General features: G+C 36.4%; 1 protein-coding gene across 2 annotated transcripts in view; it reads right to left on the minus strand.

Moving 5' to 3' along the window:
• lrp1b (LDL receptor related protein 1B) overlaps positions 1-17,222 on the minus strand; it is a 320,393-nt gene that overhangs the window by 136,477 nt on the left and 166,694 nt on the right. For both annotated transcript variants that reach the window (XM_023337136.1, XM_023337135.1), the window contains exons 13-18: positions 11,347-11,566; positions 10,581-10,770; positions 8,163-8,285; positions 7,690-7,833; positions 5,769-5,894; positions 4,742-4,855 (exon numbers count right to left, since the gene is read on the minus strand). In XM_023337136.1, the coding sequence (XP_023192904.1) occupies positions 4,742-4,855; positions 5,769-5,894; positions 7,690-7,833; positions 8,163-8,285; positions 10,581-10,770; positions 11,347-11,566 (917 nt within the window). The remainder of the gene's footprint in view (positions 1-4,741; positions 4,856-5,768; positions 5,895-7,689; positions 7,834-8,162; positions 8,286-10,580; positions 10,771-11,346; positions 11,567-17,222) is intronic.

Here is a 17,222-nt window from a genome sequence, read left to right on the forward strand (position 1 = left end):
TGCTCTCCAATCTAAAAAGTATCCATAGTGCTGATTTGGAAATACTTGCCAAATTCTTTGTTACTGGTGACCCTGATTATAAGTGCAAAATAATGTGAAATTCCACTTCTGATTAAAGCTTTGTGCTCATGGAAGCCTTGAAGGGCTGTGGTTTCTTTCAGAATGAGTTCTGTCTTCACATTTCATTTGTTGCTCAATGCATCCAGTCATACAACCAGATGTAGAACACGCTTGGCCATGAAACAGAATGCAGTCTTCACACAAACAGCTTTCACCCATCATTAGCTTACTATTCATTCACAGACAGATAACACAGTATATGCAAAAAGCTTTCGATATTAATTTCCTACTTTCGATTTATCTTACAGTTGTTTTTCCTGTCACCCACCTTAGCATATTATGAGTTTTCTCATTTTTCTCTTCTTGTTAACTTAATAGAAATCCATTGTGTCCCATTCCCAGCTTTGTCATCACCTGAGATTTAATAAAGAAAAATCTCATGAACTATTTTGGCTTACTTTAAAACATTGGTTTTTTTTACTAGTGATAGGAAATGTATAGGAAAACTAAATATTTTTCTGTTTTTGTGGACTGATGACATTGTCAGAATCGACATTTGAATTCCCATCACATATCGGCCTAATTTTGGTATACTTTGTACAGAAGGGTTATTGACGTCCCTAAGAAATGCAAGTCTCTATTTGAATTGATTTGTTGGCAGTCTGCTGTAGCTGCATGGTATACCTTTGATGCTGTGGAGAAGGTATCACTATCATATTAGTGTCATCTAAAGAACGCTGCACTTCCCTCAAATGTAATGGGTCTTACTGACAGGATGTGACTGCCTGGAATTTAACGTTTGTTAAGAATGGAGCACGAGCATACATAAATAATGAGGGTTTCAAGTAAACAGCGAGCATAGCTAAAAATGAAACACCAGTATCTATAAATAATGACGCCATCGAGAGAGTCCAGCAGAAGCCATTGTGTGACAACCACTAAACTACTGACAAACAAAATCCAAATTAACATCAATCTCTGAGGCAGCCACCACTGAGCTTCAGGTGCTCCAAAACCCACAGTAGCTCCACTGAAGCTAAGTGAGCTGCCAGGGCTTCACAGAAGAGTGCCTGCAGAGAAGTGATGCCTGAGGAAGCTCAGACAACAGTAAGGGGAGAGAATATGTTTTGCTGCACAGCTTGATTATGATTGAATGAAGCCGAGCATGAACTTTAATTACTGCTTTACACCCCGGCTGTTTGTGACTGCGTACTGAAGCGGCTTAGGACACACAAAGGGAGGCTGATGCGATATGGCACAGAGCAGCGTTTGGCAAACATCAATCACCGTTAAAGGGCTGATTTAATACAAATAGTGATTACGGAGAATCTTCAAACCTTTTCCCTGATCCTTTAAATGTATGCTGCTAATACATCTACTTCAACCTCACTGCTAAAAACAGCTTTTGCACCCTCAAACGCCCCTTTACCCTCTCACATAATAAAAGGTTAAATACATCTTCAAAGAGCTCTAAAAACCTTGGGCTATCATAGTGTCTGATGTTTTTTATGTTTTCTAAGATTTATCCAGAACACTGCAACTTTTAACACACTGAACTTAGCTGACAGATTGTATAATACCACAGAGGCACTACTTAAGAACAGTGAGCTACTGTGCAAAAGTATCCTGTTTACGCTGCATCATTCCTTTAAGCTGTTGTCACCAGTGAGGAAGTGTTTAGTTTTTGGTCCAAAGAACACAACATCAATAATTCAGCCTCAAAATTCTCTCAACGGAATGTAGTAATGGGTGTGAAAATAACTATGTATTCGAAATGAGTAAGCAGCTCTGACTAACATTCATTTTCATAGAAGTAGAGATGACTAGTGCTTTGGCAAAACTCTAGCCTCTGCCAGCAAAGCAGGCCTTGCTGTTCTGTACAATTTAGCAGCCTTTCAGAAATGAGAAGTTCCACCTGGGTGATTGTTCAGTTCTGCAGGTGGAATTCTAAAGTTGCACTAAGCATAAAAACAGCACACAAAAAACTTCTCATTTCAGTAATTATCAAAATTAGTCTGTGAAGTAGCACATACGCATATCATCACAAACAAACTGACCTGGTAATCATCAGAGCCTAAAATGTAGCATACAACATGTTTCTTGTAGCTACAATACAGTCCACAAGGATAAATCACAGCATGCTTAGGTGTTAAATATGGAATTATTATCTCAGAAGAACACAAAATATGACTTTGTAAATATATTTTCACACATAGTTTGTTTAAAAAAACATAGGTACAAAGATTCTTCTGAACATATTTCTTCTGTAGTAATTTACTCATGTGTTTTGATTATTGCATACATTCAGAAAATGATGTTAAATCATGATTTGTGACTGGTACAAAGCATACAAAGCTGTTCCTATATCTCTTCCAAACAAAGCTTTTATAAACAGTATCTGACATAGATTAACTTCAATAGACAAACAATCATCAGCATTTTCTAATCACCAGTCATCTTGACATGTGTAAACAGAAATTTTAAAAATTAATGAAACAGACAGAAAATGTGACTCAACCCACCACCAACACATCTGTCTTCAGCCTAAACAAATGGTTCAACTGTTAAGCCTCTTTCACACTCTTGCAAATCTAACCTGCATTTCTTTAGCACATTGATAAATCACATTCTAACAACACTGTTGTATGGATTTGAAACTGTAAAATTTATAATAAGAGTTCCCGGTTAAGCTAAGCGTCCACTGTCCTTTCAGACATGTTAAGATAGACAATTTATTAATAGACAATAGATTAATAGATTAACTCTGAAATTAATTAATTAATGTATAAATCATCATATGTTGGAGCCACAAAAAAAGTGAAACAAATACATTCCACTCTGCCTTTCTATTCCTTACCAAAGCAGATGGGTAATTTCAAATCATACTTTTTCAGAAAAAAAGGTATTTCGAGGCAGCCACTTAAGCGGGAAGGCATTACATGAAAATGTACCAACTGTAAAAGGAATGGCAGTAAATCTAATATAGTAATGCAGACCTTTCTTGAGAAAAAAGACCTTCTTAATGGGAAGCTGTTGAGTGGATGTATGGTAACTAATTAGAAACATAGAAAAGAATTCAGTGGCATTTTGCTGCATCATCTATGCAAGAAACATAGATGAGCTTCATGTAAACACAAAAAAAGGTTCTTTGACTACTGTGTCGACTACTATTTGATGCTGCTCAAACTGGACTAATTTCTTTTTACTCCAGCCTTGCTTCAGTTCAACACAAAAAGCAACTCCGTGGGAAATGCGACACTCATAAACTGTTTGCTTTAAAGATTTCTCACCCCTTTATCTCATTTCTGAAAAGAAATGCAATATTTATGTAGTAGGAAACATGGTAAATTGATCAATGTATGTATCATGCTGTACTTTTAAAGCCACTGCGGAAAAAGAGTAGCACTGTATTAAATAACCCAACAATAGTGCCGTTTATAACATATTTTCTTTCTATCAATTGCAGGTGAAATGTGGCGTTACATCTATGAGCAGGAACTGCAAAAATGCTGACAGCTTTCTGACACAGCCATAAATTAAACAGTCACATTTCAAGCATTTCAAGAGCAAAATGGAAAACTAGTTTTGACATTTTACCAGCTGATGATACGGCTATTCAATCAGCAGTGAAACCTAAAACCTTTACACTTTTTCAACTTTTGTTTTAAACACAATATAAAGAATAAATGTGCTGTGAAAAAGTAGTTCCCTCCTTACAGCTTTTCATATGAAAAAGCTATAAAACCAACCCCGGCCTTATGTGAAAACATAATTGTTCCCCCAACATGTGAAAAAATAATTGCCCCTATACATGTTACCAGCCAACAAGCATTTGTGATCATTGACAAGTTTTGAAGGACATTTGGACCACTTTTCCTGGCAGAATGGCTGCATAGTGGGGCGTGCTGTGGTGGCGCAGGGGGTTAGCACGCCCCACGTTTGGAGGCCTTAGTCCTCGACGCGGACGTCGCGGGTTCGACTCCCGGTCCCGACGACCTTTACCGCGTGTCTTTCCCCCCTCTCCTCACCCTCCTTCCTGTCTGCCTACTGTACAAAAAATACGAGCCACTAGCGCCGCAAAAACTCTTCAGAGAAAAAAAAAAGAATGGCTGCATAGTAAATGTTTCATGCATAATCTGCTTATTTGAGCTCATAACACAATATCACCATTAGATTCAGATCCAGACTTTGACTAGGTCACTCTAAATGACATTAGGTATGGCATTCTTAAAGTCATAGAAAGTGGCACCAATGTGACTGAATTAAAACAATTCTGCAAACAAGAGTGGGCTGAAAATTTCATTTTCATGTCAGGCTGTTATGCAACTGCTTGAAGGTTGTTACTGCCAAGCATTAAATAACAAATTATTACATTTAAAGGCAATTACTTTTTCACATGGACCTAAGTTGATTTGGGTAGCTTTTTTCCCCCTTAAGAAATCAAATCAAGATTTCAAAATTGCAGTACTCAGGTCATGTTTGTTTGGTATTAAAATTAGCTTGATGATCTGGAATATTTAAAAGGAACAAGGCAGTTAAAATCATGATGTAAATACTTTTTAATAGTCTTTTAACCATCTGAAACATAAAATGTGAGCCTCTACTGTAAGCCCCAAATAGCTTTGTTTACATCCAGTCAGTAAGACTATAATAGCATGTGGTAAATATCCAGGAGACTTACTGCATGATATTTCATCTGACATATCCCCACAGTCATTCTCCCGATCACAGCTCCAGCCCCGAGGTATACAGCGTCCATTCTGGCAGGCGAACTGGTCGGATTGACAGGGCCGGGCTGAGAAAACAAGAAAGTGAGAAAGTGGTCTCCTAATTCAATCACAGCATTAAAGGCGCATATGTCAATGTTGGATAGCACAACTACATCTAATGTCCACTAGATCACCAAAATGTCAATGTCTGGCCAGTGCAAACTCTTTATCACTCTGTCTCACAGCAAAATGTGGCATGTCTGACAGCGTGTGTAAAATGTGCTGTTGCTTGATAGGCCTTCAGTCACATCCTGGTGGTCATGTACATGACAGCACTCAAGCAATGTCCTGCTGTAGTGGGATATGCATGTCAATCTGCCAGTGCAGGAACATTCATCATCCACTGACTAATGCTCATTGATTGATCTTCTATGGATAAAAAGCTGCAGAGAGGCACTGTTAAAGACATAGAGACAATCTACCATGAGTGTTCCTGACAGAAAGTTTCCTCTCAAAGGTACCTTGACTCTTTGATACTATATAGCGCTCGCACACACTGAGAGTCATAGTACTGCACCAAAGCTTCTTAAGAGCCTCAAATTATAAAAGTGATGGCTGCCTTGACAACACCTGACACCTCGGTTTAAGACATGGATAAATAAAGCACACCTGAGGTGAGAACATCTTATCAAAAGATGAGAGAGAAAAAAAGCTTTCCACCTCTTTGTATAGATGAGAAAGCTGTTTGATCTTTAATGCTAGCAGTCTATAAGCTCAATGAGCTAAAATCAATTAAACAGCACATCAGTCTTCTGAGTAACACATGATGGGAGCCTTTTATCAAAACATAAAGGAAAACTCCTTTAAAGAGTAATTATATTTCCAACAGTGAATGTAGCAACATAATTGTAGAAATAAATTGTCCTGCATGTAAAGAGAAGCATCAAACTATCAAACAGATGCCAAAACTACAAACATAAAGAATGATGAAGAATATACCAGAGCAAGTGGTGTTAGCTTCATCTTCACCGTTACTGCAGTCATTGGTTCCATCACAAAGCCATCTTTTGGAAATGCACCGGTTGTCGTTGCATTTGAACTGATCATCAGGACAGGTGTGGTTGTCTGAAACAGTTCAAATAGATACAAAAATGACAGTGGCTTTACAGAAACCCACCAATAGTTAATAAAGTAAATTTAAAAAACCCAAATAAAACAAAGAATAAAATTAAGCAATGCGCTCAAATAACTCAAAAATTATGTTTTTCTGAATCTTTAGTGCAATGGTTCTTACTGAAGAAAGACTCAAAGTTATGTTGCTTAATCAGTTCTTTGAAAGGAAGCCAGAAGAAGAAACAAATTATTTTCAACAGAGGAATTTTCATTCAACCAGCTATTTTTAACAATTAGACAAGACATTAGCAGATAACAGAAAGGCTGCAGAGAGTAGTAAACTGCTCCATTATTTTTATTTTCAACATTCAAATTTCTACACACTGTAACTGCTCTCCAACAAGTTATATAATAATTAGTTGAATAAATCCTTACTTGAAGCCTTCACTGTAATGGTAATAAAATGTTTTCAATTAGCTATTAAGTGATTATTAATAATTTTTATGACTTTTTGAACAGTTAAATTAAAACTGTGACACTATTTTACACCTTTCTATCTTTTGATTATCTCACTCAAACACAAACTTCTTGTTGAATGAACATAACTTCTACCTAAATCTGACAGTGGTATGAATCATTTTGGGCGGAAATGTGGCATTAAAATAATTAATTATATCACTGAGTCATGGCTGAGTTGCACTTGCACAAATTTTGAGGCAGTGATGCCCATCTGGTATATATGATGTCTCTACATTATGTTTATGCCATGAGATTATTACAGCGTGTTCAAAAACACTCTATGAATGTCTCAGTAACAGATACTTTGAAAAGTCTTGTTTTTTGTATTCAAAGCCACATGTTTGACACTGAAAATCAAGACTTGTGGGGGACGGCTCTCCTCATCGAAAAAAGTATTCACATTAAAGTCACATTCAGTTCATTTTAATATTCTTCAGTGAAAATACTATCACCACATACCCTACTTTCTTGTCACCCTTGTAATTAAGTCAAGCTGCACACTGAGTTTACAAATTCATTAATTCTCATCACTTATAAATTGCACCAAGTTAATGAGAAAATTTATGGGCATACTTAAAACAATGAGTAAAAGCACAATTCCTTAGACAGGGATGGCTGTGTGGAGTTAGGGTAGATCAAGATTTCACAGTTGGATAATGCAAGAGGTTCCCAAACTGATAGTAGTATTCTGACAAATTTGTTCTGAGGAAAGGGTTTGATTCCATTTTTATCAATTTTGTTAAGAAGATATTGAACTTTTATAATCCAAAGAATAACACTAAAGTATGTGTCAGTATATCAATACAGACACAAACTAAACAACAGTGATGTTGAGTTTGTGGCGACACTGTTTTATGAAGACTCAACATCCATTTAGATAAACTGAGTCAGATTATCCCAAATGATATTCTAGCAGTGCAGCTATCTGGTGATTCTTCTTTAATTTCTAATCATGCTGGCATATGATTATGGTGTAAAAATATACTGCTTCTGCCTTCCATAAGAAAAAATAAATAAATGAATGATCCAAATGAGCCAAAAACTCTGCTCCTCCAAGTAATTTGTTAAAGAGTGATTATCCTCCAGCAAGACCAAGAAGGTAGACAGCAGCACATTTAACATCCCTGTTGCAGTGTCAATTAGCAACCTGGATGTTGACGGCAAGAGAGAACTAACTGTAAAAATTGTAGTGTTTATTTTGTTGTTGTTGTGCTTTTTAAAGTATTGACCCATACAGCTTCTGCATGGGGTATTTTTATTTTTTGAAGTGACTAATCAAGATTCTCACAGCAGCTGTGGCTCTCCTCATCGCTTCCATCCAGACAATCGTTGTCGCCATCGCACTTCCACGAGGCCCGTATACAGCGCTGATTGTGACACTGGAATTCGTCACTTTTACATCGAGTTGGCTCTAAAACATCAGTGGAGGAATCTGGAAAAAAAACAGTACAGAGGACAAATTAAAATCAACATAGGACTTGGTAAGAGGTATGGACTCAGGAGAAATTATTGGCATAGCCATAATAGCAGGCAAACTCAGTTAATAATGTCTCACAACCCCACAGAACATAAAGCAAGTGGGATTTGTTTTGGGTAGCTGGAGGTCTGGTGGGATAATTTTTCACCTGTATGTACTTATTGCCTGATTTGCATAAAAACAAGGAGCTGTTTCGTCTTTATCCCTTAGCATGATGGCAGGATGACAGCAGGAGATGACGATCCTGGACTTTATATTTCATCTGATTCATTACGTCCTCCTACCTGAACAGGTGACATTGTTCTTCTCCAAAGCTTGGTTGTCAGCACAGGCACACACTCTGCCTCCTGGGATGGCAAGGCAAAGGGTACTACATCCTCCATAATTCACGCTGCATGCGTTCTCACCTGGGAGAAACAGATCGCAAACACTGTGAGTTGTCTTTTTCAGTTTATTTTACAATTTCTAAGTCTTGTGAATATTAGTACCTTTCACCACTTTAAGTCCTGCAAAATTAATCCCATTTCTGATGCAAAACCCATTTCCTGCCTTACTTAGACATGCCAGGTGTAAGCCATACATCACATGAAATATTGGGAACACAGCAAGAGAAATATATTTGACATTTTTATCATTTTTTCAGTGGGGATAATTTGTCTTCCTGGACAAAACTGTCACTCCTCAATAGCAAAAAGACCCCTATAAAGTTAAGCCATGTGACACCTTTGTCACTTCAATTTACCACTTTTCCCAAAAGCAGTGCCTGAACCAATGAGATAAAGCTTTTGGTCTTGTGGGAGCCAATCAGTAGTAACCACAACATTGGACATCCAATTAATCTATCCAGTGGCCACAGAAAAAGTCTAGACGTTTTCTAGATCATGTGAACTAGTCTGTGCACACAAAAACCACAACTGGTTTGCATCATGCGCTTGACAGGGCACTGCTCTACTCACAATAAGCATCTCTGATGCTCTTCTACAGAAATCAATGTTTTCAGGATGCAGCAAAGGCGCAAAACCACTTTGGCTGTCTGCTAAAATAATATTCTTCTAAATGTATCATGTTCTGCTTTTACATGGCTGGTATATGGCAAAAAGAGAAGTCCACAGAGGACATTATACTGACTACATTATCCATTTTGTCTCCTATCTGGTTTTTTCAGCATCATAACAACATGAATCGATATTCTTTCAATGAAAGAGAGAACGAAGCATCAAATACTGACAAAACAGCAGTATTTGATGCTGCCATTCCCTGAGCATCAAATACTGCTGCTATGTCAAAGCTAGGATTGAAATGCACCTGCTGCCACATCCTTTGATGCCGAAAGGGAACTATACCTTAAAAATAAGCAACAAAGTCAGCCCTGTGGCAGGTTCGGTAAAATGGAGTAGTGCTGGAATAAGTCACTGCCTTGCTTATTTATTTAGTGGGTTTTTTTTTTAAATCCAGGTTGCTAACATGTCTGAATCACAGTTGAATTGTACGACAGGCAATATTCCATGATGATTTAGCTCCACAGTGTATCAATAATATATAAATCTATTGCCATCTCTCCAGATTTATTTAGTCAGCAGTTTCCATCTGTCCGTTGTTGACCAACAACTTATTTTTCTCCAAGTGTAACTTTTTTTTTTTCAGCTAAAAAAGTTTTACATTTACACCCTACATCTTTCTGTTGGGCCCAGTGAAAATGCCAGAAAAAGAAATGGACAATTATTGTATTATTTGCTAACCAGCTAGATATTATGTAGTTGGGGTGTTATTTCTGTAGTTTGAACATTTTATTGTATAAAATTGCTCTTTATAATATGCACAGAATAAGTTTTATTTTCTGCCTCCTGGTTATAGCTCACTTGTTTGATAGTTGTATTGCCAAAAATAGATTTTTATTTTTAGATAAAAGATAGTTAGATCTCTCTTCCATAGCATGAGGATTGTGACTTTAATGAAAAATTTTAAACTACTCAGGTTGGAGTCAAGTTGTGAGCTTAGTTCTTTCCATAAAAGCTTTGAAAAATGAAAGATGAAACACAGATTTTTTACATCTCGCACAGTATGACATATAGAATCGATTTTATCACTCCTATGAAAATAGAAAAAAGTATTTTGGGAAATATGCAGTTTATTTGTTCAAGCTCACACAATTTCAGACTTCTGTTTATTAAAACAAATCTCAGAAATGGAAAGATTTCAAAACAGTTCCCCTAAACCGCCTTTCAACAAAACCTGTGTGTCCCACCTGCTAATTCAATAATAAATATAGAATAAAAGTCCTATGGGAGGTTACATCTTCGACTTACCAGAAATTACTCAAGACTTGCTATTAAGCAAACACTTATTCCATGTAATCTCAAGCAGTAAAAAAATATATATTTATATACATATATATCAATATTATTCCTGTACAATAAAAATATACCTCAATGGTTACTTGGTTGGCGCAATTTTCTAACAGACAGAATGGGAGTAAGATTATGACATGAAGCTCTCTACATGTTGATAATCTACTCCAGCATCAGTAACTGCAATGAAATAACAGAGCAACAGCATTTTTTGTTACTCTGGAGTGTATATAATACATATTGTAATAAATCCCCCATACCCATTAAGGCAACAGGGATCCATACTGTAAAGGAAGCAATTCATATTCAATTCACAGCATTGGACGGCTACTAAGTGAAGGGAAAGCTGCCAACCTTGCTGGCTCTGTGCGTCATAGACACGCAGGCCAAATAGAGGTGGTCTCTCGCTCCGCAGCAGAGTGACATCGCCTGTGGATAAGTCCAGCTGGAATACAGACGCATTCATGTACTCCGTCCAAAAGATGAAATTGCGATAATGAGAGATGCCGAAGGGATGGTTCAGCTCTTTTCCTCTGTACACCACCTGCAACAAGAAACACCGTGCACTATAATCAGAAGATTAGTGGAGCCACAGAGAGACACCATCAGCAACAGCAAAATCAATCATCTCAAAGCAGACTAACTATTTGAATATGGGTTTAGATATTATTCTAAACCCATAGAATGATGAATGTTATTTAATTTCTTTGCACAAATCTACCCGGCAGAACGGCCTGCTTATAATAATGCTAGATAGAATCTTGGCATTGATTAAAGATCTTTTACAAATAATTTATTATCATTAATATGCCAGTTTAACTGCAGGGAAGGTTAGGGATGAAAGGATATTTTGTTGGCTGTGGTTTTAGAAAGGCGGAGATTTGTTCAATCATCTCATTGCTTTGAAGAATAAAAACATCAGCATTAAAACGTTTTAAATTAGAAACTACTTTTTTAATATTATTATATTAATATCTTATAAGGCTGAACGTTTTTGAAAGATTAAAACTTTAATTTACCAACGTATTCACAAATAACTTATTCAAAACATGAAGTTGATTGATTCAGACAGCAAAATTAAATTAAGAAGCGAAGGTCCAAATCATCAATATATACATACCATTCTTCCAGTTCCATTCAGGTAAATCTTCTCAATATGATCATAGTAGGCATCACACCAGTACATTGTGCTGCTACTGTGGTCTAGAGTCAGACCATTAGGCCACAGCATGTTGGAGGTGACGAAAATACGACGATTGGATCCATCCATCCAGGCTTTTTCTATCCGTCCTATGCTGTCATTCACTTCATCCTCTTCCCAGTCTGTCCAGTACATCCAGCTGTCATACAGAGAGGTGGACAAGAACAGTACAAGCTGTTACTGGATCAATGTACAAATGAATCATCGTCTTAAATTAAGAACGTACATGCCAGGAGCATCTGGGTATTTTACCCAGAATGTTATAATATAATATTTTATATGCAATGTCAGATTGTTTTTGACTCTCTATAAGACAAACTGTACTTTTTAATGCATTGTGTGAAACTGATGTAAACTTGGCTTTTTTAATAATGCTTGGCTGTATTTTCTTGCAAAGTAATAACTTCTTTTACTTGCATGGAAAATAAATTAACGCCGTTATTCATCAAGCAACAATTTACCTCTCCATTTTCTTGTAAACAAATCCTTCCCAGGCTTGCTCGTTTTCTCTATTAATGCATCTGATAGGTGTATCAAAACATCAAGGTAGAGTTAGTTGTTTTAAATTCCCAACCACAAAAATAATGTCGGGACTACACCTCTGAATGAGCCAAAGGTATCTTTAACATGATTGGGGCAACAATTTGACATGGTCTTTTCTGTAGTAACAATGCCCAGGGGATTTGCTCTGCTTGAGTGTTGCTGACTGAGCCGTGTGCCCCGTGTTTCTCACCAATGGTAGAGGGTTGGCTCAGGAAAGATAAAATAGATTGGGATAGGAAGGTGAATGAATACCGTGTCTCTGAGTCGTCTTTGTGACCTCATGAATTATTGATACCATAGTACTTCCACAGACACACACAGATTCACGCACACACGTCTACACAGCTGAATATAGATAGACACTGCATCAGATGCACACCATTTATATAAAGTACAAAAGTAGAATATTAATACTTCCTTCACTGATCTAAATTCAGCCAAAATGCTGAATGTCATCCTTTAATTTGATATTTTTCATTTAAAGCTGCTGGGACTCTAGTCAACATCTCAGGGCGCAATAAAGAACAAAAAATATATTTTTTATTGATACACTAGACATGTGTCTCAAGTTATTGCTAAAAATGGTTCAAATTGGTTCGCACACATTTTCTGTTGTTACATACTGTTCTTTGATTCCAGGTTGTGTCTTCATCAGCTAAAAAAATGATACCTTTGAATTTAATGAATTTAATTTAGTGAACTTCACATTTTTTGTGTAACACAAATTTATATATATATTAATTTTCATCACAAGAAGGCAAATAAAATAATATGCAGAATGAAGTGACATTCTTGACTTAAAATAGCCCACAGTGATTGTTTCAAAATTGGTGAAGAAGGAGCTGAGTCATAGATGTACAAAGCTACTAAATTGGGATGCTAGTGCTGACTAACGCTGCTATGCCTTAGTTTCTTTGGGGATTTTTAGAATTTTGTGGCTCTAATGCCCTTTATTTCACAATATATTGACAGGAAAGAGGGTTGTGAGAGGTGGAAGACATGTGGCAAAGGCCAGCAGACCGGGACCCTATGAAGGTCACATAGAGGACTGAGGCCTCTGCCAGTGGTTCACATACCTTACACTCTGTACCACCACTGCACCCCTGCATGAGTTTCTTATTTTGACAAGCAATTTGGTGTTACAAAAAAGTGTTTAAAGTGGTTCTAAATGTAAAGAAATTAAAGCATTTTGTGAAATATTAAGGCATGCTATATTAAGTAAGTTTGTTGCTTATAATATGGCCCTGTTCCTATATTGCATGTCTTTTTGGAACAGGTGCACCCAGTTTGTATTTATTAATGTTGTTGTTTGTTTGTTGTTTGTTGTAATGTTGTTGTGCACCCCTTCCTTCTTAATGGAGTCCTATATTAACACATCCTCTAATTGTGGATCTAAATAACTACTATGGTGGAAAATGGTGTAAAACATAAATGATCAGTACCCTTGCCTAACTACATTATTATACAAAGTGTTCAAATACTTTTTAACTAAATAAATATTATTTATTAGTTAATTTGAAAACTGTTGGCATAGTGAGGTGAGTGAATCTTCACCAATGGGGAAAATAGAAATTCACAAAACATAGCCTGAAATTAAATAACATTATTATGGATTGTTGGGAACCATTTAAGAAGCATCTGAATGACATATATAGCTGTAACAACTATATGTGGAATATATTGCATCTGTAAGTTTTCTTGCTATTGTCATAGAACTGCTAACATGTCCAAAATGTCTGTGGTCGCCTGGTTTAGCTGGATAGCAAATAACTGATAGAATTATATATGTAAATATTTCTGGAGATTTATCTAGTTAGAGACATGTATCTTTGCAATATTTGTCCAATATTTGGGGCCATGGCAGGAACCTATTGCTATTCTCCCAAGAAAAGTTTCTTTATTATTATTATTCTTTATTTTTCATCCGTAACCGTTAATGCGGCTCATACCGCTGCGTGCACACCTACAAAAGAGGTATCAAAACGTGCAGAAAATTCACGCCATTCCAGCTATTACTTTTGGTGGGATTCGGGATTAACATGGCGACATAATTCGCAAAAAACTACGAAAAAAACCCCATTATAACTCAATGGGAAAAATCCTAGAAATACCCTATTTTTGAGGATTTGCTGTGTCGTCACAAATTCACCTAGAAATGCCATTCAAATTTCATTTTGTAGATACGTCTGTGATCTCTTCGAAAGTGAAGACGGCTCGTCGATACCAGTTATGGTTTGTCCACAATTTGCCTCTAAGCGACCCAAAGTTTCTCATTTTTGCTCATATTAGAGTGGCAGCCGACCTCGGTTCATATCTGGGCACAACATTTCTTTCTCTCATCACTGTAAATGCTCTGAGTGAGGTACAGATATGAATCTCGGGACTATCGCAGAAGACACATTGAACTGTCATACGCTTAAAACGCTTTTCGAATATGTATTACGGTTCCCGAACAAGAAGGATTTGTTTCCAATGCTTTTTTTCAGTAAAGTGTGTTTGCTCAAACACACTTGTGTGTTTGAGAGCTCACAGCTCAGAGCTCACACCTGCTGAGACCATTATTTGCCATAGCAACGGAACTCAAGAGGCTATTGGCTGCTGGTTAGGACTACGAATACGCATCGTTGTAGTTCTATCTATCCTCAGTTGAAACAGATCAGGACTGAGAACTGGCCTTTACAACTACTTGCTGCTTTGGGCTGTATATAACTGATTTAACTCAGTAACTGTTACACATGGGATTAGTTTTACACTTTAAAATTAAGCATATTGAAAATTTCACAATAAAAGCCCTGAATATTTTTACATGACGTAATTGCTCTTTTTTGGCTTTATTTGACTTTTTCATCCAAAGCACTGTTACACATGGTATTAGTTTGGCCCTTTAAAATGAAGCTTAACAAAAATTTCAAAATAAAAGCCTTGAATATTTTTACATCAGCTACTTGTGTTTTGAGCATTATATAACTATTTTAACCGAAGGACTATTACGCATGGGATTAGTTTGGCCCTTTGAAATGAATATTAACAAAAATTTCAAAATTAAAGCCTTGAATATTTTTACATGACGTAATTGCTCTTTTTTGGCTTTATTTGACTTTTTCATCCAAAGCACTGTTACACATGGTATTAGTTTGGCCCTTTAAAATGAAGCTTAACAAAAATTTCAAAATAAAAGCCTTGAATATTTTTACATCAGCTACTTGTGTTTTGAGCATTATATAACTATTTTAACCGAAGGACTATTACGCATGGGATTAGTTTGGCCCTTTGAAATGAATATTAACAAAAATTTCAAAATTAAAGCCTTGAATATTTTTACATCATGTAATTGCTCTTTTTGGCTTTATTTGACTTTTTCATCCAAAGCACTGTTACACGTGGTATTAGTTTGGCCCTTTGAAATGAAGCTTAACAAAAGTTTCAAAATAAAAGCCTTGAATATTTTTACATGACGTAATTGCTCTTTTTGGCTTTATTTGACTTTTTCATCCAAAGCACTCTTACACGTGGTATTAGTTCAGAACTTTAAAATGAAGCATACTGAAAATTTCAAAATAAAAGCCTTGAATATTTTACATGAAGTAATTGCTCTTTTTGGCCGTATATGACTTTTTCATCCAAAGCAATGTTACACATGGGATTAGTTCGGAACTTTAAAATGGAGCATAATAATAATTTCAAAATAAAAGCCTTGAATATTTTTACATCAGGTAATTGCTGTTTTTGGCTTTATTTGACGTTTTCATCCAAAGCACTGTTACACATGGGATTACTTTGGAACTTTGAAATGAAGCATACTGAAAATTTCAAAATAAAAGCCTTGAATATTTTTACATCAGGTAATTGCTGTTTTTGGCTTTATATGACTTTTTCATCCAAAGCACTGTTACACATGGGATTAGTTTGGAACTTTAAAATGGAGCATAATAATAATTTCAAAATAAAAGCCTTGAATATTTTTACATCAGGTAATTGCTCTTTTTGGCTTTATTTGACTTTTTCATCCAAAGCACTGTTACACGTGGTATTAGTTTGGCCCTTTGAAATGAAGCATTCTGAAAATTTCAAAATAAAAGCCTTGAATAATTTTACATGACGTAATTGCTCTTTTTGGCTTTATTTGACTTTTTCATCCAAAGCACTGTTACACGTGGTATTAGTTTGGCCCTTTGAAATGAAGCATACTGAAAATTTCAAAATAAAAGCCTTGAATATTTTTACATCAGCTACTTGTGTTTTGAGCATTATATAACTATTTTAACCCAAGGACTATTACGCATGGGATTAGTTTGGCCCTTTGAAATGAAGGTTAACAAAACTTCCAAAATAAAAGCCTTGACAACATTTTAAATCGTACCGAACGGTGCACGTCCGCCTCGCTTAACGTTCTTGCGGTTCTCCGCGTGCCACTGATCACGTCGCGGCGTCCTTTGGCGTCGACGCCGATTTGTGGCGCGACGACGCCGGGCCCATGCCCGACGGGCGCGCCTTGGCAGGCCCCGGCTAAATTTCTTCCGAAATTTTCTAGTTGTTTAATTGCCAGGGAAATACACAATAGTGTGAAGGTGGAATAATAATCATCACATTTTCTGATCTGGATATTGCTATGCTCCAAAAAATGCAAAAAGCAGAAAATAAATAAACAACCCAGCCTTTTGTCACAGAAATGTTTACCGACTAAAAGCATTTATTGAATATGACCAAACCTTCTGTGATAGTAAATACTGAAGGCTTTAATCCTTTTAAAGTTTTAGTTTTTCACTAGGGAACAGCAAATTGGAAACCTCAAACTACAACACCCACAAGCAGTCACTAAACATAGCTTTGAAAATATCTCAATTGAGAGAACCTAATATTTGGGTTACCCACTTATTGGCAGGCACCGAAACCAGTGGGGTTTGCATCATAGCATCAACAGCTCTTTGAATTAGGAATTTTATACATTTAAATGTTCACTTGAAAATGAAGAAGCTATCTCAAAAATATATCTAGTTCCAAATAGGCAAAAGCAATGATTGTTTCAGAACCCCCTAATCCTGCCAAAAGTCTACATTTACATCAGATTTCACATCAGTTATAATAGCATAAAGAGACAAAATCACATAAGGAAATGACTTGCACAAAATGTTTTGACTATTCACATATGTCATTCTTAATGTAGCAAAACAGTGAAGGAAGTTACTATTAAGCTGACACTCATGTCAACACAAACTGGAGGTGGCAACAGAGCAGAAAATAAGGTCTCAAGA

The sequence above is a fragment of the Xiphophorus maculatus genome, chromosome 7 (genome assembly GCF_002775205.1).
Source record: "Xiphophorus maculatus strain JP 163 A chromosome 7, X_maculatus-5.0-male, whole genome shotgun sequence".
Lineage (NCBI taxonomy): Eukaryota > Metazoa > Chordata > Actinopteri > Cyprinodontiformes > Poeciliidae > Xiphophorus > Xiphophorus maculatus.